This window comes from Microcebus murinus, chromosome 23 (genome assembly GCF_040939455.1).
Source record: "Microcebus murinus isolate Inina chromosome 23, M.murinus_Inina_mat1.0, whole genome shotgun sequence".
Lineage (NCBI taxonomy): Eukaryota > Metazoa > Chordata > Mammalia > Primates > Cheirogaleidae > Microcebus > Microcebus murinus.
The window spans coordinates 31,382,163-31,405,593 of NC_134126.1; the positions used below are offsets into that span (position 1 = coordinate 31,382,163).

A 23,431-nucleotide genomic window follows, 5' to 3' on the forward strand; every position below is an offset into this window, starting at 1 on the left:
ACATCCCTGACCTGCAGAGCCCTGAACTTCAGCCTACGAGGCAGCTCAGCCTGGAATCTGGTCCCACAGAGGCTTTCAGAAATGGTAGGAAGTAGACTTGCCCGCTCCAGACAAGCAAGGTTCCATAGTCTCTCAGGCTCCGTCTTAAATGATCCCAGATCTTCTGCCCCCCCAACGTGTCGGAGAGCTCATCAAAGGCTTCTGTCTGGCTCCTTGGGCTTCAGCTACATTTCTTTGATGATCTTGAAGGTCTAGGTAACAGGGGGTGTACACTTAATAGAGGTTAACATTTCCTATTAGACTGTGAATTTAAAGGCCCGACTCTTGTCTTTTCTTTAGCCTACCGACTGGTATGCAGTAAGTACTCAGTCTAGGTACTGGTCAAATAACAGGGACTGCCAGACCTTCAGGGCAATAGGAAAGGGACAGCTTCTGCAAAAGGTAGTGTCTCTTTGGAAGGCAGACATTGGCCACCAAGTCAGACTCCTTGAAACTTATATTCTAGTTGGGATTATCTCACATGGATGTCCAGTCTTTTATAAGTGAATATTCACTTGTCAAAGACAAATAGTAAGGGCCAGCTGGGATATTTGGATGCAGTCAGGCAAAGTGGCTACCATCAGAATAGTGCAGTGAGGGGCCAAACAGGCCACAAGACAGGGGAATATTTCCATTTCCTGGTTTTCCTCTAGTCCAGGATGAAGCTCAGAATAGATCTTCCATCAAGATGGGGCTATATAGACCCTCTCACACCACACGCTGGCAGTTGAGAGCCCAGAATGAACGTGTGCTTTCTCAAATGGGAGGTCAAGAGAACTGGGTTCCTCTTCTCCCACTACTTCTGGGCCAATGCTTCATGTGTCATATAAGCCCCAAGGACGCCAGAGATAGTGGCATGGCAGGTGTCCAGCTGGTGTCAATTAGATGGCATCAGATTCTCCAAAGAAAAACCACTTGGAAAAGCCAAACTAGCCCTGGAAAAGCAACCCAAGCATCTTGTGGACATGTGAGGAAATGGAAAAAACAAAAACAAAAGATAAGGAAAATGAATAGGCAAATGGGAGAAAAAAATAGAAACAAAATAAAAAAATGAAAATAAAAAAGTAGGGTTTATTGACTCTCATGCATGTTAAATTAGAGGGCAGAAAGACAGAGCTTGTCTTTCTCTGAAGGCTGTGATGTCATTTTCGTGGTTTGGTGACTTCTTAGGTTGGCAGCCGTCTTGTCAACGTCCCCTACATCATCCAGAGGGCAGGAGCGGGCAGCTCTCTTTCTACCTTGGCAACTGGTTCCCCTCTCTCCAGCTTCACTTTTTCCATTTTTTTTTTTAACCGTTTACAGATTGATTTAAACATTTTTAAAACTACATGCTTCTTTTTCTGGGCTCCAGCCAGATCTCAGGGGGAAGAGTTGTTGGCAGTGGTGACGGAACTGGGAAGGGTCTGCGAGAATGTCAGGCAAGCATCCTGCCTCGCTCAGGTTCCCCGCGCACGACTGTCTCTCTCAGAGTTGTTTGCGAGAATCAGTTCGGACTGCTGCAGAGTTTTTTGATGTCTTCTGAACCCCTCCCCAGAAAGCCCAGGAGTTTGTAATTGAAAGAAGAAGTCAAGGAAAAGACCCAGAGTCATCTTTTCCCCAAAGTCACGAGAGGAGGCCAGTAATGTATTCAGGGGACACAAGTTCCCAGACTCCACCCCACCAATCCTTACTGGGAAGTTCTCAAAGGTGCAGCACCAAGAACCTGCCCCTCCTCCTTCACCTCCTCCCCCCTCCTGCTCTCCTCCTGGGGCTGGAGAGCCAGTGCTCTGAAAGAAGAGAGGGGAGAGGAGGAGCGAACGTAGCTGACGCCAGCGTTCTGCTGTCCGGGGTGACGGTGACTACTGGACCCTCAGAGTGTTGCCTGGAGGTTGGGGTCCAAGATAGTTTCTCGATCTGGAGACTCAATGTAGTTGGCAGCTTCTTGAAGTTTCAGCAGCATGGCCATCTAACGAAGGGCAAAAAGATGGATTAATGAGACTTGAGACGTTCAGAAGTCTCAAAGAAACCCACAGGAAGTAACTGTAAAAAAATCGAGACCATGGGTCTAATCCTTGGTTTGTAAGTGATTAAGAGCTCAGAGTCTACGGGTGGCCCACGGAAAAGCAGCGACGACTGCATCAACCCTGTTTGTAAACATGTGCATGTACAACAGTCACCTGGGAGTATGTCTGTTGTACAAGATGCCATGCTGTGTATGACACGTGCAGGCATACCAGAAAGAACAAGAGCACTCTGCCTACAAGGCGCCTGCCCTCCAGGAGAGGACAGAAGGCCTGTACATACCAGCTAATACTGGAGGAACATGAGAAGTGCTATGAGAACATCTGTCTCTAACAATTTCCCCTTCCAATAGATTAGAATCCAACAGCTAGACTCCGTGTTATTATGAACCTGTTTTTCCCCACCTTACAAATCCTGTTGCTTCATGTCAAGTCAAAATACCTCACTGTGTTCACCTCCTTCTCTTTACCTACTTTTTCCCCTTAATGCGTTAAGATTGGGACCCTCCAATTCAGCTAAATAAGCCTACTGCATTCTCTAATGAATCTGCCTTTTGCCTTCTCTTCTATCTACGTGATTATTAGTGGTCTTCCAATTTAAAAGCATTTTTATACAGATGACATCTATTTTCAAGAAATTCAAAATGTAAATAAAAATGTTTTATGACTAAATTGGAAGGATTTCCTACTTGAAAGGTAAAATTGCAAGGTCGTGGGATTTGCACATGTTAAGTGTTAGTACGATCTGCCAAATTATCCTCCAAAATGGTTTTATCAACAAACATCCCACCAGCAGAGGGTGAAGTTTGTGCTTCCACACATGCTATTTTTGCTAACATGAAATGGTATCTCCTGTTTTCATTTGCATTTCCACAGTTATTAGTGAGGTGGAGGCTCTTTTTATGTTTTTATTGGCCATTTGCTTTTCTTCTAGTCAAATGCCTGTGCGAATCCTTCGTGTATGCTTCCATGTGGACACCCGTCTTCTTTTGGTTACAGGCGTTGAGAATATACTATTCCAGCCCAGTTTGTGCTCGTCTCAGCCTGCTTTCTATGGGAGTTTCAGAGGAGAGGCAGAAATACAGTGCTAATGTGTCCTACTGCTAGACTTCTTTGGCTGATATTCCTAAGTGAGATCTGCCTGAGACGCTAGAGCCCATCTTGCTGGGATGCTGATGGTTTAGCATGAGCGAGGTCCCAGATCTTTATAACCCTGGATTCTAATATTCGGAGCTTTTCACTGGCCTCCTCCTGGCCTGGCCTTGCTGATGTTCTTCGGCCCCCAGTTCTATAATACTTACTTTTACCCCAGGATGGCTTCTACTCACCAGAGGATCCGAGTCTAGAGAACTTGGGGTGCTGTCTTTGACTGTCCTGTCCTCAGGAGGGGAGGCAATGCTGTGAGGGCCCACGGTGGGTGGCGGCAGGTGGTACAGCTTTGATTGGTCTTGTTGGGCTGACGGCCAGGGAAGAGTGTCCCGGACCCACTCCACGGGGTCCTCCCAAGCAGCTTTCTGTCCATGGACCTGCAGAGAAGGACAAATGTGATTACTGCAGGGAGTCCACAGATCAGAGGCTTGTTCATGTCGTATCCTGATAGTTCCCACAGAAACATTAAAAACATGCACCTCCTCAAACGTTACGCCTTGAGGCTCTGATACCTGTGGAATTTTCCTGAGTTTCCCAATAAGTAAAATAAATTGGTGTAAACTGGTAAAATCATTTTGGATGATAATTTAGCTTTTTTAAAACTTTTAAAACTTAAAAAAATTCTTTAAATTTTAATTCTTTCAATTTCTTTTGAAATTACAAATTATATACATTTATGATGTACGATAAGATGTTCTGAAATATGTATACATTGTGGAATGGCTAAATCAAGCTAATTAACATATGCATTACCTCACATGCTTTTTTTGTGTGTGTGTTGAGAACACTTAAAATCTATTTCCTTAGTGATTTTTAAGTACATAATACATTGTTATTCATTACAGTCATCATGTTATACAGAAGGTCTCTTGACTTAGTCCTCCAATCTAATGGAGATTTTGCATCCTTTGATACACACCTCCCCAACCAAACCCCTCTACCATAGCCCCTGGTAACCACCATTCAACTCTCTACTCCTGTAAGTTCCGCTTTGGTAGATTCCACATATAAGTTAGATCACATGGTATTTGTGTTTCTGTGACTGGCTTATTTCACTTCATGTCCTCCAGGTTTATCCATGTTGTTGCAAATGACAAGATTTCCTTCTTTTTTTAAGGCTGAATAGTATTCCACTGTGTATATAGTATAAGACCACATTTTCTTTATCCATTCATCTGTTAATGGATACCTACATTGCCTTAAAACCTTTTTTTTTTTTTGAGACAGGGTCTTACTCTGTTGCCCTGGGTAGAGTGCCATGGTGTCGTCATAGTTCACTGTAGCCTCAAACTCCTGTGCTTAAGCAATCCTCCTGCCTCAGCCTCCTGAGTAGCTGAGACTACAGGCACTTGCCACCACACTGGCTAATTTTTCCTATTTTTGGTAGAGACGGGGTATCACTCTTGCTCAGTCTGGTCTTGATGAGCTCAAGCCATCCTCCTGCCTCGGCCTCCCAGAGTGCTAGGATTACAGGCATGAGCCATTGCACCTGGCCCCTAGATTGCATTAAATCTTATGACACTGTAATTTTATTTTTCAGGTAGGAAATTCTTCTACTTTAGTCATAATATCTTTTAAAAATTATTGACTTTCTTGTAAAACAGATGTTATCTGTGTGAAAATGCTTTTATTTTGTTTTACTTATTTATTTTTTTTGAGATAGAGTCTCACTTTGTTGCCCAGGCTAGAGTGAGTGCCGGGGTGTCAGCCTAGCTCACAGCAACCTCAAACTCCTGGGCTCAAGCAATCCTACTGCCTCAGCCTCCCGAGTAGCTGGGACTACAGGCATGCGCCACCATGCCCGGCTAATTTTTTGTATATATATTTTTAGTTGGTCAATTAATTTCTTTCTATTTTTAGTAGAGACGGGGTCTCGCTCAGGCTGGTTTCGAACTCCTGACCTCAAATGATCCACCCGCCTCGGGCTCTCAAAGTGCTAGGATTACAGGTGTGAGCCACCGCGCCCGGCCTGAAAATGCTTTTAAATTATACAACAATAATGATGCAAAATTTCCTTAAAATGTCACAATTTATAAATGAAGTAATGATTTCTGGCCTTGGTCTGGTAGCATCTTTAGAAATTTACTATGTCATCAGGAGATACCTGTCTCAATGACAAATCACTTTTATGGCTAATGCATGACCAATAGGGCCCAGCCACTGCATCACAGTTCATTAGAGCTGGAACGGACTTCAGTGGTCAGCACTATCCCCTAATTGACAGGTGAGAAAATGGAGGAGGTTTAAAGAAATAACATCTTCTTTTTGTACAAAGTTTTTACTTTAACTTTTAAAAATCTTTTCCCATATTTCATTTTGTCTTCAAAATAGCCTAGGGATTTAGGTAAAGCAGAATGTATTACCTCCTTTTTCACATATGAGGACATTAAAAAAAGTTAAGTAACTTGGTCAACGTAACATATTTATTAGTTAGTAGGTAGCTAAGGCTATACTAGGGTTTTTACTTAATTCTTAGCTCAATTATTTTTCTATTTGCTCTGACCCCTGGAGAGTGGTTTAAATTGGACTTAGAGCCAGAAGGCCTAGGACTGGAGAGATGTTCTCAAAGGCAGTGCTCCCTGAGCCATTTGCTGACTGGTGGCTGAAGGCTAGAAAGCAGCTTAGTCTATCCAGTACCTTGCTCCACCTGTTAGAAAGAGAACCTAAGTAATCCCAGCAGTCCCATGCCTAACACTAAAGAGATGTTTCTACTTTGTTAGGGAGGACAGCCTGATCGTGGGGTTTGAGCGGAGGCAGAGGGCAGGGCTCACCTTGATCCCGTCCTTGGCTCCTTCCTGCAGATAGGGAATGATGGAATTGTTCCACAAGTCGATGAACCAGGTTCGGAAGTCCTCTATGCCAATGGGACAGGAGAGAAAGAAGCAAGGGCCTAGGGAAAAGGAGGAGGCCGTGAAGATGGCTGAGAATCTCGACCTTCCCAGGTGTAGGCCTCTTTTACTCCTCAGAACCAGGCAGAGGAGTCTGACACCCAAAGGACTAAAGGAAATTTAGAGTTGTCAAGACCAACGGGCGCGGGCTGCCTGGCTGGCAGTCTCATAAAATCATGCTTCAGAAGGCGGGAGTGAGCTAAGGAAGTGAGGCAAGCTTTTTAATTTCCTCCTACTTTCCCTCTTTCTTTCTGTTAATTGTGGGGGGAAAATGAGGGAGAAGGGTTAGCTTTCTGATGGTTGAAGTGATTTGGCCAAATCACGGTGCTAACTGTGTTGGGAAGGCCTGTTAAGTGCTCAAGTGGCTCTAAGTCTGACGCCACGAGGCCTGCGGCTCCTTCACGCGCTCAGACACCAGGAAGAAAAGGGAGCGTCCCTCTACATGGTGGAGCAGAAGGGAAGCCACCTCCTGACCCCGAGGGGGAAGCTGGAGCCCAGTACCAATGAGGAAGTCTGAGGTGCTGTGCTTCTCGAGGAAGGTGTGCAGGTGGTACCACAGCTTGGGCACCCAGTCGAGCACCCGGAGCAGCTCTTCCTTGTTGGCGTTGATGTCGCTGTCTGACTCCACCAGCTTCCTCCTCAGGTACCGAACCAGGAAGCCATTGGCTGGCTCCACGTTGTTGGAGAAGGTCAACATCCTGCCACGAGGGATGGGGAGCGTGGGGTCAGAGCCGCAATGGGGACAGTGTCAGGGTTCATCCCCTGCCAGTCCGTCCCTCCTCCTGCCTGCCCCTCACTAATGCCCACTGGTTTCTTCTCAGGTAACAGTGGGGACAGTTGAACTCAGGGCAGCAGCCCTGGGCTAGTACAGCTGATTCCCCAATCTGTGATCCTCTTCAGATAACCAGCTCACCTCGCTGACCCAGATCAGGGGGAAACTGGCAGAGAATCCTAGTGACAGCAGCCTACCTGGGTCTCTCCTAGTTCTGCAGTTCCTTTCCTCTCCTCAAGTGTTTTCCTCCATCTTGTAACTGACATGGCAAATACACTTACTTTCTCTTCCCTGCCTAACGGGCTCTGGCTACTTCTCTTTCCTCTTGCTCTCTGCTCCCCTCCGGCCCATGCTTTCACTAGTTTCTAGGCTCTTGGGTAGGCTCAGGAGGTTCATCCAGGGGCACAGTTCTTACCTGAAACTCAAGTGCAAACCATGGTTGGGTGTCATTTTTACAGGCTGATTGGTGGTACCTATAATATAGGGGCTGTGGAAAGAAAGGGGGAAAACATCCACTGAGACTTGTCTTGACCCTTGCCTTCTGCCCTGTGCACACAGTGGAAAGCTCATAAATGGCACCGTGCTGGGTTCTCCTTCCTCCCACCGAGATGGGCTTGGTCCTGGCCGGGCTTACCATTTGTGGTACTTGCAGGTGAGGGCCCCGTTGACCAGCTCACTGATAGAGCCTGCTTCGCTCAGGTCGTCCAGCAGGATCACCAGAGGCACGTCCCCGATGCCTGTCTCCCGGTCTATCTGGTTAGCCAGGTTGGAGAGATACAGCTGTAGATCCTGGAATAAAAGAAGGCGATGGGTGGGCACTCAGGAGTCAGCACCTTGACTAGACTTGGAAAGCAGGATTTTGGAGAAGCTTTGTGAGTTCTGGATCCCCCTGGGGCCTTTGGTTCCTGTCAGATGTACTTGGACATCTGACTGCAGGACCAGATCACCACAGACTGATACGTGGTGGTCCCAAAGGCTCCAAAGCAGCCCCCTTAAGCAGTGCCCCTAAATCTCCCGGAGGTGGGGAACACATGCTATTTCCTAAATGGAGGTTTATTAAGTTGGTACCATGGACTACTATTAGAGGACAAGCCTCCCCCAGCTGGGGACAGCCAAGACTTGAACCAACCCCTAAGTATTCGGGGATGCTCAAGAGACATCAGGGGAGGGCAAAGTATGACACATTTAGTTCTGAGTACTTCTTCCCTAACAGCTCAAGGTCAAGTAATACTGAAAAGAAACACAGAGGGAAGAAAATAAAACAGGAGGGATGGGAGTGACAGGGTTGGCAGAGAGTGAGATGGAAATGAGGGGGGTGTAGGTTAATCAAAGTAGCTTAACAGAGGCGAGGGAAAGTGTGGAGAAAGAAGTTTGGGGCACATGTCTGGAAAATAACTGGGGGCAGGGGAGGGGGAAGACTAGCCAAGGGGATGAGATAGAGGGGAGAGGAAAAGCACAGAGAAGAGCGGGAGAAGGAGGAAGGCAGAGGTGAGGACGGGGGAAGGGAACAGCAGGGCAGGATGGGCCGGGAGAGATCCTGGGGCAGGCTGAGGCCTGGACACGGGGTCCGGAGGCAGCACCTTGCAAGACTGCTGGTGCATGTTGAAGGTGCTGACGATGCCCTCGGTGACCTCCCGGCCGGAGCGCTCCACCAGGTACTCGGCCAGCCGATTGGTCAGGTAGGTCTTGCCCGTGCCGCTGGGGCCCGAGAGGACGAGGCGCCGGTGCTTGAGCAGGAGGCTGATGTAGTGCTGCATCATCGGCTTGGGGATCAGCGTCTCGAACACCAGGCTGTCGACGCATTTCTCCTTGAGACCTGAACCCCCGCCCCAGAAAGTGTGAGTCTTCACCAGGGCCCCGAAGAGCTTTTCTTTCTTCATCTAGGAGCCCAGTGAAGAGACCCAGAGCCGCTCGCCCCACAGCTCCACAGGAATCCCCTGACCCCTAGTTTTGAAAACTTCCATCTCATTTTTAGGGATACGCTCTGAGCTAGGGGTGAGGGCTGGAGTGAGAAGCCAGGCCTTGGCAGAAACGTCCGTGGGAACAAAGGTTAGGACTGGCTCTTACTCATCTTTTCATATTTCACTTACTTAAACATTATAGTTTCCCAATAAACTTGTGTTGAATAAATGCACTTTTCGATCCTCACTCTGCCTCCGAGCCACCCCACCCCACCCCAGGACACAAGGACTGACCTTTGAGGGAGACCGATATGCTGTTGACGCCTCGACGGCAGGGAGGCATCTCGGGGGGCTCGGTGTCCAGCACTCGTTTCACGTGGCTGATGCTGTAGCCGTGGATGGACTCAGTGCTTAGGCCCAGGGTGGAGGCCGGGTCCATCTTAGAAATGTAGTCCTGACGGAAGACACGGGGAGAACAAGAAGAACAGGTGAGGGACACTGAAAAGGTACAACACAGCTGTAAAAGCCATTAGGAAGAACGAACAGGCAACAAAAGCAGATGGAGAAGAGAAGAGCATATGCTTTTCCTACGCAGCTTTTCTCTGCAAAGCAGCAAAGGCCCCCAGGATCCCAGTGCCTGGGTGGCCCATGAGAGGGTGAGCGAGCCCTGCTGAGCACAGGCATCCCTTACCTTGAACACCTGGAAAACAGCTTCATCCAGCATCTTCCAGTCAACTTTTCCACTGACCTTGCTACAGCCCAGAAAGAATTCCTGCTGCTTCAAGTCCTGTAAGGCCAAGGGAGAGGCACGTGAGCCTCGGTGCAGATGCCTCCCAGAAAGGGAGAGCCTGCAAGGCCTTGGGAGTCGAGTACTTTGGTTTTGGGGGTCTATTCATATTTTCTTGGATACATGTAACAGCATTATGTTTGTTCCTTACCCCTTTGATGATGTGCTGGGGGGGCATCCTCACCACCACCCGCAGGGTCACTTCTTCCTTTGGACCACAGGTGCTGATGCCATCCATGGGCGATAGGTCTGTGCGGGTTGAGAAGGACCAAAGGGTTTTAGCAGCACCCACAGCCTTTGCTAAACTTTCCCGTCATTATCCTTTCCAAATAACTATAATATCTGCCACAGGGAAGAAACAGAGGTCCCAAACTGAAAAGTAGTGGCAGTAGAAGGACCATAACAACGCTTGGTGTCCCATGACACTGATGTCTTCTGGGTTTAGGCACTGTTACCTCCCTGACCCAAGGAAGATGCCACCAGAGCATGTGGAATGGCATAACACTGAAATGAACCCTTTTCTTTTCTCCATCTTCTAGATTCTTCTCCCAAACAGGTACCTGTGTCTGCGAGACCCGGGCTGAAGGAATGGGTGAGTGCGAGGCCCAGGGAGCGGCGAGGGGATGATAAAGCTGACGATCCAGGGGCCTGCCCTGGAGTGGAGCCCGATGAGGGGCCTGGGGCGACCTTCAGCCGGTCGTTCTCTGCCTTCAGCAGGTCCACCTCCAACTGCGGCGAGAACAGGACAGGGGAGGGTGGTGGGGTTGGACAGACGGCAAACCTCAGTCTCCCCTGTCCTGCAGCTCTCCTCCCAGGTACTGACCTGCATGTTGTGCATGGTCTCCCGAAGCTGATCCAGTTGGTGGGCAGAGTTGAGGGCCTCTAAGCGGATGTCGGTAAGCTTCATCTCCTTCTCCCAGAGCTCAGAGCGCAGCTCCGATACCTCCTTTTTCTCCGGCTCCTCCTCCTCATTGGCATGGAACAGCCTAGTGTGGGGAGCTGGGTGAGCAGGGGCCCTGTAAGAAAGCACAAGTCAAGCTGGCTGCATGGAGAGGCACTGGAGCAGCCAGAGAAGACTGAGCTGCGTGGCTGGCAGACCTGGCTCCTGCAGCCCACAGATGTCAATCAGTATGGGAGGGAAGGTCCGTCTACTGGTCTCACACGCCCAGAGAGAGGTCAGTAGTAAGGCAGCGCTTGTCCAGGGTCTGATGGGGCTACTGTTAACTCCAGCCAGCAGTTTACACTGATCCAGATCTGGGGGCAGGGAGGTGGAGAGCACTTACTCGGTGACATCAATGCCCACAGAGGATGAGTTGGAGGACTTGATGGAGGGCGACGCTGTCTCTGTGGAGCCGTGCTGCAGTTTGGGGGATGAGGGGGCCGAGGAGTCGGGTGTGGCAATCTCCTCTATATCAGAGTACGAGGACGCTGACTTGGGTCCCTTTTTTATACTGAAGGCTTTGTTGAAGGAACTTCGAAGCTAGAAGAAAGCAGATCCAGGTAGAAGGGCGTCAGGACTCCACTCTAGGGATGGGAAGGGGACTGGTTTGGGACTTCTGAGACAGAGATGAGGACGCAGGGGATTTACTTGTAACTAAGCCTCTCTGTGAGGCTTTGTTTGATTCATGGAATATGGACAGAAGAGGTGCCTCGAAATTAGGACTGAGAGAATGAACAGAACCTTCTGGCTTACTGCTGTTCTAGTTGACCTGGGTGTTCTCTCTCCCAATGGGGAACTGTGCCCTGATGGGGACAGACAGAAGTCCCTAGGGGTCACATGGTATACCCCTCAGCAGTCTAATCCACCTCCTGCTGCAGACCAGAACCTAGCTCACTCTGGGTCTCGGATGCCACCTCTGACTAGGGCTCATCAGCCCAGAATCTGTTTATCTATTTTCCTATCAACCAGAAACTGCGAAAATGACTCTGTGGAGAACAAGAGAAGGCATTGGTATCAAGTTTCTTTTAGTATTTCTTGTGCCCAGCACATTACAGAATGGTTGAAGCAACCAGACATAAGCACTCTCTACTATTTCAACTGCCCCAGAAGAAGGGATATTTCCCAGTATTTCCGTAGAGTACTTGTGACATGATAATCCAACCATGGTTTGTTTCATCTTGGTGTCAATGAGCTTGGGTGTTAGGGCTGTGAGCTAGAGACGCAAACCGGAGTCCTGCCCCACGCGGTTCACATGCATCCACACAGCATGCACACACACACGGGGACACGGATGGGCAATGGCAGCGAGAGACAGAGAGTAAAGGAGGGGTCAAAGGTTACAGGGGACAAAGACAAGCCAGATCTTCGGGATAGTGCGAAAAAAGAAGGGAAATTTGAGGGTGCTGTTTCTAAGCGTCTCTCCTGGAACACAGGACGGCTGTTAGATGACAGAGGGTGGGCAGTGCGAATTGGGGTTTCCACCAGGCAAGACACAAAGGAGGATCAAGCTGGCTGCAGTGGGGATGTGAGTGAGGGAGTGTGTGTAGCTGGCTGGCTCCTGGTGACTCATTATCGCTGAGTAGTCTGGGCTCGAAAGTGCCATTTACAGCTCAGTTCTCTGTAGAGATGAGGAATGGAGGCTGAAAAGGCCAGACAGTTGACTTGCCTGAAATTGCACAATTAGAAAAAGCCCTGGGACTAGAATTCAGGTTTCCTAATTTTCAGTCCAGTGAAGTTTTCTCTCTATCACTGCCCCATGGAAAGCTGTGTGTAGGTGGTGTGTGTGTGTGTGTGCAGAAAGAGATCCTGTGACTACGATCGGCCTGGAGCATAAGCTCTCCAAGATCGATGAAACCCCAGTGAGACTAGTGCTCTACGTGCTGTTCAGTATTCCCAAAGCCAGACTGCTGGGAGATGTTTGGTGTTTTGTGGCTAATGGTTCCATGGTTCAATGAGTTCAGGGAACAATGAATTAAGCCAACTGAAACAAGATTCTTTGCTGGAGTGTATCTTAAAACTTTTCCTGTCTAGATGTGCGCTGCAGAAAATGCAGTGTTTCTCAAATTTATTTGATGATGGTTATCACTCTCTAAGGAGCATCTCAATGGACTTGTGATATGTGGAACACACTTTGGGAAAGGCTGATCTAAAGAATCAAGTCTGAATAATCATCAGGCCCTTCCTATCTGTGCTGTGCCCTGCCCGGGCAGTGCTCTACTCAAGCTGGTCTTCTCCCTGCCCACAGTTTCCATTCTGATCAGACAGTGTCTATATAGAAAACATTCCAGCACATTCCTCTCCACTTGTCAAAATCCCTTCTCAGTTTAACTTTTACCTCCTTTGAGATGTTTTCCCTGACTCTTCTATGAACTCCTTTAGCACGTGTTGCCTGAGAAAGCATCGTGGCACCATTGGATTGCTACTAATTTCATATGTACAATATTTTTTGTCCCTCCAGCAATACTATAGACTCCTTAATGACTGAGATTACAGACTCCATTTCCACATCCTTCCCAACACCCAGCACAATGCTGGGACAGGGTTAGAGTGGATCTCAGATGTCTGGTTTGTAACAGAAACTCTGGGTTCACTTTCTGTTTGTCTTGGACTATACTCTAATCCCTCAAACGTCTTGGGAAACTCTATGGATGCTTAGAGGGTTTTAGTCTTCGAGATGCGCCGAGTGTGCCCTAGACTGGACTATGTATCTCTTACCTATCTCTGGTTCATCCTACTCTAGAGCTAAACCTTCGGGTTAGACCCAAACTGAACTGGTCTCTGGAAATTGTGGTCAAGATAACCTTCATCTAGCAATTCGCTTCCATTCTGGGTTTCTAGGTTTAATGGAATAAAAAATAAGAAAGCTCACTTTCGGGATAGCAGAGTTCAGTTTGACTGCTTTTACAACAGGCCAATTTTGTAACAGACAAACATAGTAGGGAGTAGGTTTGAATTTTGTCGGACGTTCCCATTTCGCCCCCAACCAGACCACTCCTCTGTCCTCAGGGGCAGCTGCGGATGGACCATGCAGTGGGGTGAGTTAGGGACTCTGGGGTGGAGGTTACAGTTAGTGTTATGAGTGGCTGCTCACTTTTTTAGGGGAAGGGAGTTGCTCTGGAAATAGGGAAGGCATGGCAAAGGGAAAGATAAAATAAGGGGAGAGGAACCGGGTCTCTTACCTCGTAGACCTGGAAAAAAATAGGGATTTGGAGTCAGCATATTGAAGGGGGGGGAAAAAAAAGAAGCAACACTTAATCACTCATTTCACACAGCTGGTCCCTATCTGTACGACACAGAGGTCTTGGGACGGTCTTACTGCACAGGGGACAGAGGAGCAAGAAGTCCCCATCTGGGGATGCTCTTCTCACCAGTCAGCAAGAGGAGCCAAGAGTGTTCTAGACCTGCCTAAAGAATTTCAAAAAGGTCACCCAAAGTCAGTTTAGGAGTATCTGAGAGAGGGGGAAAAAAAAAAAAAAACCTCACAAAAATTACCTTTGGACCAACCAAAGGTAATATAAACAGTCTTTTTGAAGTAATCTGGAAAGCTCTACAAATCTCTCCAAAAATTGAAGAAATAACCTCTAGGAGCATCGAGAATGAACAGCTTTGTTCATAAAATCTTCTCTCCACAGTACAGAAGGGAGTGGGGGAATCGGGGAAGAAATTGATTAGCCGCTCCCTTCCAGATATTTTCTCAGCATTCTCCTGTTGCCAAATACATTTGGCCTAAAGGTATGGAGATTCCCATGGAAAGCAGATATATATCAAATATAAAGGTTGGAGGGTGGCCTTGGGACAAGTAGGGAACGGTTGTGGGAAAGGGGAATTTAGCAGACCTTGCTCTGAGCAGACATCAAACTGGAGCTTAGGATTAGCAGGGACTCCGTGTTGGCTAATCCTGGCAAGATCCGGTCCCTACGCTGAGGTGAAGGTGGTCCACCACGCTCTACGTACTTCCCTCCCCCCAAACCTCCACCTACCCAGCTCTTTTTCTTCTTCTTTTTTGCATCAGCATCCTTGCTGCTGCCAATGCTGGAATGGCTAGTGATGCTGTTGAGGCTGGAGATGCTATCTGAGGAGTTTTGTCTCTTGATCCGAAGTTCTAGGCACCGAGTACAAATGGGAAGAACACAGAGCACATTTAGAGAAGACATAAGACTTAAGGCAAGTCTACCTGTAGAAGACAAGAGGGAGGGAACCAACCAACTCCTAGGTCCACATTATTCATTTTTTGTATTATTTATTCAACAGTCATGTTTCAACACAGAAAAAGATGCTAATGCCAGGCATGGTGGTGGCTCATGCCTGTAATCCTAGCACTTTGGGAGGCCGAGGTGGGAGGATTGCTTGAGGTCAGGAGTTGAAGACCAGTCTGAGCAAGAGCAAGACCCTGTCTCTATTAAAAATAGAAAAAATTAGCCGGGCATGGTGGCACACGCCTGTAGTCCCAGCTACCTGGGAGGCTGAGGCAGGAGGATCGCTTGAGCCCAGGAGTTTGAGGTTGCTGTGAGCTAGGCTGACGCCACGGCACTCTAGCCTGGGCAACAGAGTGAGGTTCTATCTCAAAAAAAAAAAAAAAAAAAAAAAAGAAAAAGAAAAAGAAAAAAATGCTACAGGTAAAAATTAAATAAGAAATGATCCCTGCTCTCCAGAAACAGAGCTAGTACAAAGTCATGAATTCACCTTAAAGAGGTCTGAGAAGGACTTAACTAAAGCCAGACATCAACCTACCATTTTTCATGATTTTTCCAGCAAAGCTCGGTTACCTAGTGGTCCACGGCCAAGAATAACTAGCCATGTACCCTTGTGTTTAACCTGCGCAAGCATTAATTTTCTCATCTGATGGGTAGAAAACCTCAGCTTTCTGAGGAGGTTTGTGATGGCATAAAAAATAATCCACTTTTCTACAACAGAGAAGGGAAGGGTTAACAAAGGAGATGTTTGAGTTTGGAAAGAAGTTCTTCAGATGGGAACACTGGGAAGAGTGTCTAAGGGCTGAAGAAAAGAGACATGCAAAGGCACTGTGCAGGGACCTGCCTTTGCTCTGCGGAACTGCGGGCAGTCTGGAGTGGAAGCAGGACAGAAAGAGGTGAGGGAGAAGTGCAGGCTCGGCTGCATCAGGGACAGCCCTTTTAAAGGAAACGCCTTTTTAAAGGAAAGGTACCTTTGTGCCACAGGCAGTGGGCAGCAGAGTTTCTGGAGCAAGGGTCTAATAGCATCAGATTCTTAAGACTCTTTTTATTTTGAAACACTTAACAGATTCACAGGAAATTGTAAAGAAATATACAGAAAGGTCCTCGGCACCTTTAACCCAGTCTCCTCTAATGTTAACATCTTGCATAATTATAGCACAATGCCAAATGATTTTTTTAAACAGAGCTTACTATATGAACAATGAGAAAGACAGAGTGGAGGGAGACTAGACTAGAGGTAGGAGACAAGTTAGGTGGCTCTGTGCAACTGTTCTCCTAGAAACAAGATGTTAAGTGAAGGAGATCTAGGGTGGTATTTGGTTATTTTGCTCACTCTCTCCATGACCAGAAATGGGTCTTTATACTCTTATTTTCCCTTGATACTCCAGGGAAAACAAGATCCTGGGGTCTGATGACGGAACTACCAAAGCTCACATGGCACATGGAAAATTCTTTATTCAGTGATTATCAGACCAAGCTTATGATATCACAGAGTAATTCAGTTATTTTAAAAAGTGTATAAGATTCTCAAGAGAATATATGCTGAGTTGAAGTAAAAAAAATTTCATGTATATAAAAATGCATATGTGTATCCATATATGCTTGCTTGTATATCACAGATAATTATTCCTGGAAAGACTTATAATCACTATCAGCAGTACTTAACCTCTGGGGAGTGGGATTTGGAGGGGTAATTCAGGCAGAGGGATTTTATATTTTACCACATACCCTTCTGTATATAGTTTACCACCGCGTCTGGCAAACATTCTCTGTTATGGGCCAGATGCTAAATAGTTCAGGCTTTGTGGCCACATGGTCTGTCACAACTACTTAGCTCTGCTGCTGCAGCATTAAAAGCATTAAGTCATATCATTCACATATAGCAATATGTAAATTAATGAATGTGGCTGTGTGCCAATAAATCTTTATTTAAAAACAGGTGGTGACCCAGATTCAGCTGATGGACCAGGGTTTGCCAATTCCTAGTTTACATTTCTCCCCTGAACATTATTGCTTTTATGATAAAAAATAGGTTAGTTGAAATTTGTTAATTAAAAACAAAATGAAAGGTAGCAGAATAAGTGCATATCTATCATCAGTTATTTGGAGATTTCAATTTGTTGGGAGACTATTAATTAAAGTTTGAAAAATACACGTTACAGTACTATTAAGAGCAAAGACTATGTTGCAGAATCAAATAATCTTCAAAAAGTCAGGAAATATTTTGTGAGTTTTGAATTTTGTACCATGTACATTTATTGTCTATATACAAATAAAATAAAATAAAGCATCATTGTTTAAGCATTAGCTCTTACAATGCTCCTAGACATCTTCCTGAACAAACCTGAGCATGGATCTACATGAACTGAGGATGACATGAAAATTCTAAGCAAAAAGCACAATTCATTCATTCAGCAAATATGTAACTGAAGAGCAAAGTCTACTTAGGAAACAGATTCAAGGTAATCCCTACCAAAATTATAGCTGTCTTTTTTGCAGGGATTGACAAACTAATTCTAAAATTCATATGGAAATGCAAAGGGCACAGAGTAGCCAAAAACAATCTTGGAAAAGAACAGAGTTGGAGGACTCACACTTCCCAATTTCAAAACTTACTACAGAGCTACAGTAATCAAGACAATGTGGTACTCCTGACTAAGGACAGACATACATATGAATGGAATAGAACTCAGAGTCCAGAAATAAACCCATCCATTTATGGTCAACTGATTTCCTAAATGGTGCCAAGATAATTCAGTGGAGAAAAATAGTCTTTTCCAACAAATGGTGCTGGGATAAGTGGATAGCACACGTAAAAGAATGAAGTTGGACCCACTACCTCACACGAGACATAAAAATTTACTCAAAATGGAACAAAGACCCAACACTATAAAAACTTTTAGAAGGAAACACAGTAAATTTTCATGACCTTGGATTAAGCAATGATTTCTTAACTATAATGCCTAAAAGCACAAGCAACCAAAGGAAAAAAATATAGATAAATTATACTTCATCAAAACAGAAAACTTTTGTTCTTCAAAGGATACTTTCAAGAAAGTGAAAAAGAGGCCGGGCACGGTGGCTCACGCCTGTAATCCTAGCACTCTGGGAGGCCGAGGCAGGCGGATTGCTCGAGGTCAGGAGTTCGAAACCAGCCTGAGCAAGGGCGAGACCCCGTCTCTACTATAAATAGAAAGAAATTAATTGGCCAACTAATATATAGAAAAAATTAGCCGGGCATGGTGGCGCACGCCTGTAGTCCCAGCTACTCGGGAGGCTGAGGCAGGAGGATCGCTTGAGCCCAGGAGTTTGAGGTTGCTGTGATCTAGGCTGACGCCACGGCACTCACTCTAGCCTGGGCAACAGAGCAAGACTCTGTCTCAAAAAAAAAAAAAAGGCCAAGGATTTCAAGAGACATTTCCTCATTAAGACACACAAATAGCAAATAAGCACATGGAAAGATGCCTGACATCCTTAGACATCAGCAAAATTAAAACCCAAACCACAGTGAGGACCACTTCACACACGCCAGGATGGCTCTAACAAAAAAGAGGACGATGTAAGTGTTGGCCAGAACGTGGAGAAATCAGAACCTTCATATATTGCTGCTCGGAATATAATGTGGTGCTGCTGTTTTGGAAAATAATTTGGTGGTTCCTTAATAAGTCAAACATAAGAGTTACCATGTGACCCAGCAATTCTATTCCAAGAGAACTGAAAAAATATGTTCACACAAAAAACGTGTACACAAATGTTCATAGCAGTAGTATTCATAATAGACAATAAATGAACACAACTCAGTGTCCAACTCAGTGATGAATGGCTAAACAAAATGTGGCATATCCACACGATGGAATATTATTCAGCCATGAAAAGGAATTATGTACTAATACATGACACAACATGGATGAATCTTGAAAATATTTTGCCAAGTGGAAGAAGCCAATCACAAAAGGCCACATGTTTGTATGACTCCATTTATGTTAAACATCTAGAAAAGGCAAATCCATAGAGACAGAAAATATATTAGTGGTTGCCAGGGCATGGGAGGAGGAGGGATGGGGAGTGACTAATTCCTCATTTATTTCTGAAGTGATGGAAATGTTCTGGAATCAGATAGTGGTGATGGTTCTTCGACCTGGCCAATATGCTAAAAACCACTGAGTTATAATATATACTTTAAAAAGGTGAATTTTATGGCATGTGCATTGTGTCTCGATTTTTTTTTAAAAAAGAAGAGGTTGTAGATGTTACGGGATAGATGTGGAAAAGTGTGTGGAGTCATATGAAAAGAGTGGCTGGAGCCTCGGGAAATACCAGTATTTAAGGAGTTTCCACGAAGGAGTCAGAGTAGGAAGAAGAGACTAGGACAGGAATGATGACTCAGATGCTGGGGGAAGAATTTAATGAAGAAAGGAAGTGTTAAATGGGCCAAATCTTGGAGATCTTGGAGGATCAGCAGTGAGTGTGTGCGCGTGTGTGTGTGTGTGTGTGTGTGCGCGTGTGCGCAGAAGAAGTTTTTTTTTTCCCAAGACAGGGTCTTGCTGTGTTGCCTGGGCTAGAGTGTAGTGTTGTCATCATAGCTCACTGCAACCTCCAACTCCTGGGCTCAAGGGATCTTTCTTCCTCAGCCTTCCTAGTAACTGGGACTACAGGTATGCACACTACACCAAGCTGATTTTTCTATTTTTTATAGAGATGGAGTCTCGCTCTTGTTCAGGATGGTCTGGAACTTCTGGAACTCCTGGCCTCAAGCAATCCTTCCTCCTTGGCCTCCCAGACTGCTAAGATAGCAGGCATGAGCCACTGTGCCCAGCCGAGAGACCTTTTTTGAGTACCTGTTACATGCCTGGCACTGCGGTCAATGTCCACATACATTCACTGATTGAATACAACAAATTTCTGGTTAGGTATTATTATCTCCACTTTACATAAGTAAGGACTAAAAATTTTAAGCTGAGTTTTGGAAAAATGGGGGGTCACACTAGTGACGTTAGTGACAGTGCCTTTGGTAGGTGATAATGACAGAAGCACAATTATAGTGAGGTGAGGTGTGAAAGGGAGGTGGAAAGGTGGGGTTGACTGTGAAGGAAGGAAAGAGACAAGGTTATACTTAGAAAGAACACAGGCTGATATATTTTCCCCCTTAAAGATAAAAGAGATTTTACAGGTTTATAAGCAGGGTAGGAGTGAATAGAGAACAAGAGATTGGAGAGGTGGAAGAGAGAGAGAGAGAGTGTGTGTGTGTGTGTGGGGGGTCTAACTGCTAGGGGGAGAAGCCCAAAGCATTAGGTAAGAGCCAGAAGGGACAGCTCCTTCTTACAAAATAGATGAGTAAGTAAGGATTGGGTGAATACAAGCTGATGGAGTGGGGGAAAGTCAATGGCGTTCTCACTTGATGATGTTCGTTTTCTTAACTGAGGAGGGGACAAAGGCCATGTTCAGAGTGAGGCAAGTCAGTGGTGGGATGAGGGGCTTGAGAAAGATGAAGAAAGCTGGGAACTGCTGATAGAGGAATAAAAAAGAAAACTGACTGTGGACAACTAAGAGGACGGCCAAGCTACCCCGAGGGCCTGCCTGGAGTTAGCGATCACAGACTTGTAGTGGCATCAGATTGCCGCTGATCTTGACTTTCCGTAGCAAAGCCTGACTGGTTGCTAAACGCCACGGCTAACTTGCCATTTGGGCCCAGTGTAGCCATATGGACTTTGGTTGTCTCATTTGAAGAGTAGATTGCATCCCCCCTGGAGAACTGAAGGGAGGGTCAAATAAGATTGTGTGTGTGTGTACACACAACATATTTGTATGAAAATGTAAAGTGCTATATTAATGCTTGCCTTTGACGGCACTTCGGCTCTGACCTAAAGGTTGGGGAGGGGCCCCTGGGGATTTCAGGGCTCCTGTGCTCTGGACGATGGGGTGGTGCCCCTGGCGCTCCTCACTGACCGGTGCAGACACCACACTAAAGGGCACCTCAGGGCCCTGGCTTTCTAGAAGTTTGATACAGGACCTGACATGTTGTAGGCCCAGATAAAATCTGCAGTGATCTTCCTTCCTCCCCACTCCTGCTCTCCTTCAGTCTGTGGCTGGATGTGCTACCTTTGGGTGTGGTTTCGGAGGCGTTAAGGGCTCCCTGAATGACGGCCTGGGCCTCAGAGTTCTTTTTCTTGAGAAAGTCTATGGTTTCTCGCAAATCCAGCAGCTCAGTGTCCTGAGAAAGAAATGAAAATACCGTCATTAGTTGGGATTAGCAGGAGCACTTACGATGCAGGAGCGTGGCAGTGGGGATCCTATCAAACTTGACGGAGAGGGGCAGGGAAGCAGGACAAGGACTATGCACACATGGTACCGAGGAGTGGGCTGAGGAGCCAGGGTGACATAAGGGCAGGAGAATCTGGCGCTCCCCAGAAAGCAGAACCCCGACTGCACCTCCGACTGCACTTGTGCTCCCCACCCCGGGCTCACTCTCACCTTCTCCTCCGCAGTCTCCGCCAGGTGCCGCAGGCGGGAGGTCATGTTCACCAGGCTCTGCTCGAAGGCAGCCACCAGATTAGCCTAAGACAAACACAGGAAGAGGTTCCTAAGTGGCTGGGGGAAAGGAAACGACTGACAGTGGGAAGTTGTTTTGACTAGTTTTCTGTGCCTCTGAGCTGACCAATGCCAGCAAACCTCTTGATGATTTTAAAATATTGATTTCCCTGAGAGGACAAGTGGGAATCCAAAACACCTTCTGGCAGGAATCCACTTCTTGAATAAGGAAGCCAGCTTGAGGGTGGGGCATGTTTTTGGAGGCTCTTGGGGGCTTGAGATCTAGTACCTGTCATCTATCAGAGGTGAAACTGTCCCTCTCCTCCATGTGTGCAGTATGTGGGTGGCAGGCTTGGTAGGAAGGCTGGACCTCTGGGGTCATTGCTACTGCTTTGGTTTAAGTCCTTTATTGTGGAGTGGCTGGCCCCAAATAACTCCCCAGTGTTTGGTACATCTCTTCCTGCTCTGCTCCAGGGTGGCTCTATTGCTGAACTCATTCTTGCTTTGCAGAATGAGAGAGAGAGAATTCTTGCTCTGCTCCCTCTTCCTGGTTTCTTTCAGGCTCCACTTTGCAGGGCTGGAGAGCAGCAGCTCAGGAAACCCCAGGGGCAGTCCACAGGGTGGCCACTAGGTGTCAGGCCTGTTTCACGAGGTGTGAAGGACGCCAGGGACTCTGCGTAAGCAGCAACTAGAAAGGAGCCGAGTGAAGCCAAGGCCACGTGAAGCATGGCTGGAACTCTAGCTCGCCAGCTGGATGCAAGATGTCCAGGCAAGGTGAAGGGCATGAGGTGGGGGCTGGAAAGGAGACCACTTGGGGATGGAGAAATAGCCATCATCGGAGTGTCTGAGTGAGCTGGTGACCTGATCGTGAAGTGACGGACATATTCTGGGCCACTCCTTCACCCAGCGCTCCAGGACGTCTATGACACTCACCATTCTTGCTGCTTCACGATCCTCCCTCTCTGCCGGGTCAACTCGACTTTTCCCTCACTGCACCAGAATGCCTCACGGTGGAGGCCATTCTGCCAGTTCCCTCTGAGCCTCCTCTTCTACTTTCACTACAAATCTGTCCCGGCCCGGGCTCCGTAGCAGGTACATGTCATGACCTGAGCAGTTTCATGTCACCCACTGTACAGGGAACTTGTCTTCCTGACCTCAGGTCTCTAGGTGTTTGCTTCTCTCTATCCCCGAGTGTCTGGGCTCAGACCGTTTGCAGTCCTTGGGAATCTACTCCCGAGAGCACCGGGAACCCATGTGCTTTTCTGTGTTGCCTTTCCTCACCCAGGGCGTCCTCTCATGCTGGCCAGGTTTCCCCGCCCTCTGCTTCATTTCCTCTCCCTCCTGTGAAGCTTCCCGCAGGCCCCGCCCTGAAGACTCAGGTATGTGGAGGACCTCAGGGCTCAGCGGTGGCGGCGGCGCTGTAGCGAGGCTAGCAAGGGGGTCATGTGCTCTGGACCCCTCCTAAGTATGGCTGTGCCCTCCGCTTCAGGAGCTAGAAGGTTCCGTGGAACATGACAAAAGTTTGGGTGAGAATCAGGGGATCCTGAAGGGAGCTGTGGAACCTTCCCAGCGTCCTGACATCACATCTCCTGCTTGAGGGCAGGGTTCTGACCCTCAGCAAAAATCTGCCTTCAAGGTTCAGAACCCACCGCGTCTGGGTGTTTAGTTTATTCTCGCTTAGCCGAATGGAACTTCCTGTTCTAAGAAAAATCACCCTCTAAATTCACTTTCTTGGCTCTGGCCCAGCCTTGACAGCACGATGGCTGACAGATTGCAGAGTAAATGAATCAGACATAATAATGTTCTCTGCCTCCCTGGCGCCTCTCCCCCCAGCAGCGCCCAGACATGCATTTCCTGGGGTATGTGGGACGTGACCCAGGCCACTGGCCTTGGTGGGTATGGCACAAGGGAGAGAAAAGATGGTTCTTGTTTATGCTACAATTCTTATGGGTCCCCAGGAGTAGAAAAAAGGGCTTGATATGAGCTTCAAACAAACTGCTAAGTATACAACTTATGAATTGTGGGTTTGGAAAAAGAGAATAAAGAGCATAGCCAGTGTGGTGAGGGAACTGCTGTGGAAATATATTGGAAACATGCAAAGTCTTGGTGGAGATTCTTCTACCTAATTCCAAGGGATAGACCCCAGGCCTGACAGCTGGGTTCCCCAGAGAGGAAGAGCAGAGAGAAAACCAGAAACTACTGCGGAAATTGCAGACATGGTTACTTTTGTGCAA

At 47.0% G+C, this 23,431-nt stretch overlaps 1 protein-coding gene across 3 annotated transcripts in view; it reads right to left on the reverse strand.

The window, feature by feature from the left end:
• Positions 1 to 1,090: 1,090 nt before the first annotated feature.
• NAV1 (neuron navigator 1) overlaps positions 1,091 to 23,431 on the reverse strand; it is a 233,120-nt gene continuing 210,779 nt past the window's right edge. For all 3 annotated transcript variants that reach the window (XM_075996964.1, XM_075996963.1, XM_075996965.1), the window contains 16 exons: positions 21,141 to 21,224; positions 20,769 to 20,880; positions 14,457 to 14,578; positions 10,820 to 11,016; positions 10,360 to 10,552; positions 10,097 to 10,265; positions 9,688 to 9,785; positions 9,441 to 9,536; positions 9,044 to 9,203; positions 8,429 to 8,664; positions 7,483 to 7,637; positions 7,264 to 7,335; positions 6,578 to 6,774; positions 5,960 to 6,078; positions 3,368 to 3,565; positions 1,091 to 1,984 (listed from right to left, as the gene is read on the reverse strand). In XM_075996964.1, the coding sequence (XP_075853079.1) occupies positions 1,889 to 1,984; positions 3,368 to 3,565; positions 5,960 to 6,078; positions 6,578 to 6,774; positions 7,264 to 7,335; positions 7,483 to 7,637; positions 8,429 to 8,664; positions 9,044 to 9,203; positions 9,441 to 9,536; positions 9,688 to 9,785; positions 10,097 to 10,265; positions 10,360 to 10,552; positions 10,820 to 11,016; positions 14,457 to 14,578; positions 20,769 to 20,880; positions 21,141 to 21,224 (2,304 nt within the window). In that variant the 3' untranslated portion in view covers positions 1,091 to 1,888. The remainder of the gene's footprint in view (positions 1,985 to 3,367; positions 3,566 to 5,959; positions 6,079 to 6,577; positions 6,775 to 7,263; positions 7,336 to 7,482; positions 7,638 to 8,428; positions 8,665 to 9,043; positions 9,204 to 9,440; positions 9,537 to 9,687; positions 9,786 to 10,096; positions 10,266 to 10,359; positions 10,553 to 10,819; positions 11,017 to 14,456; positions 14,579 to 20,768; positions 20,881 to 21,140; positions 21,225 to 23,431) is intronic.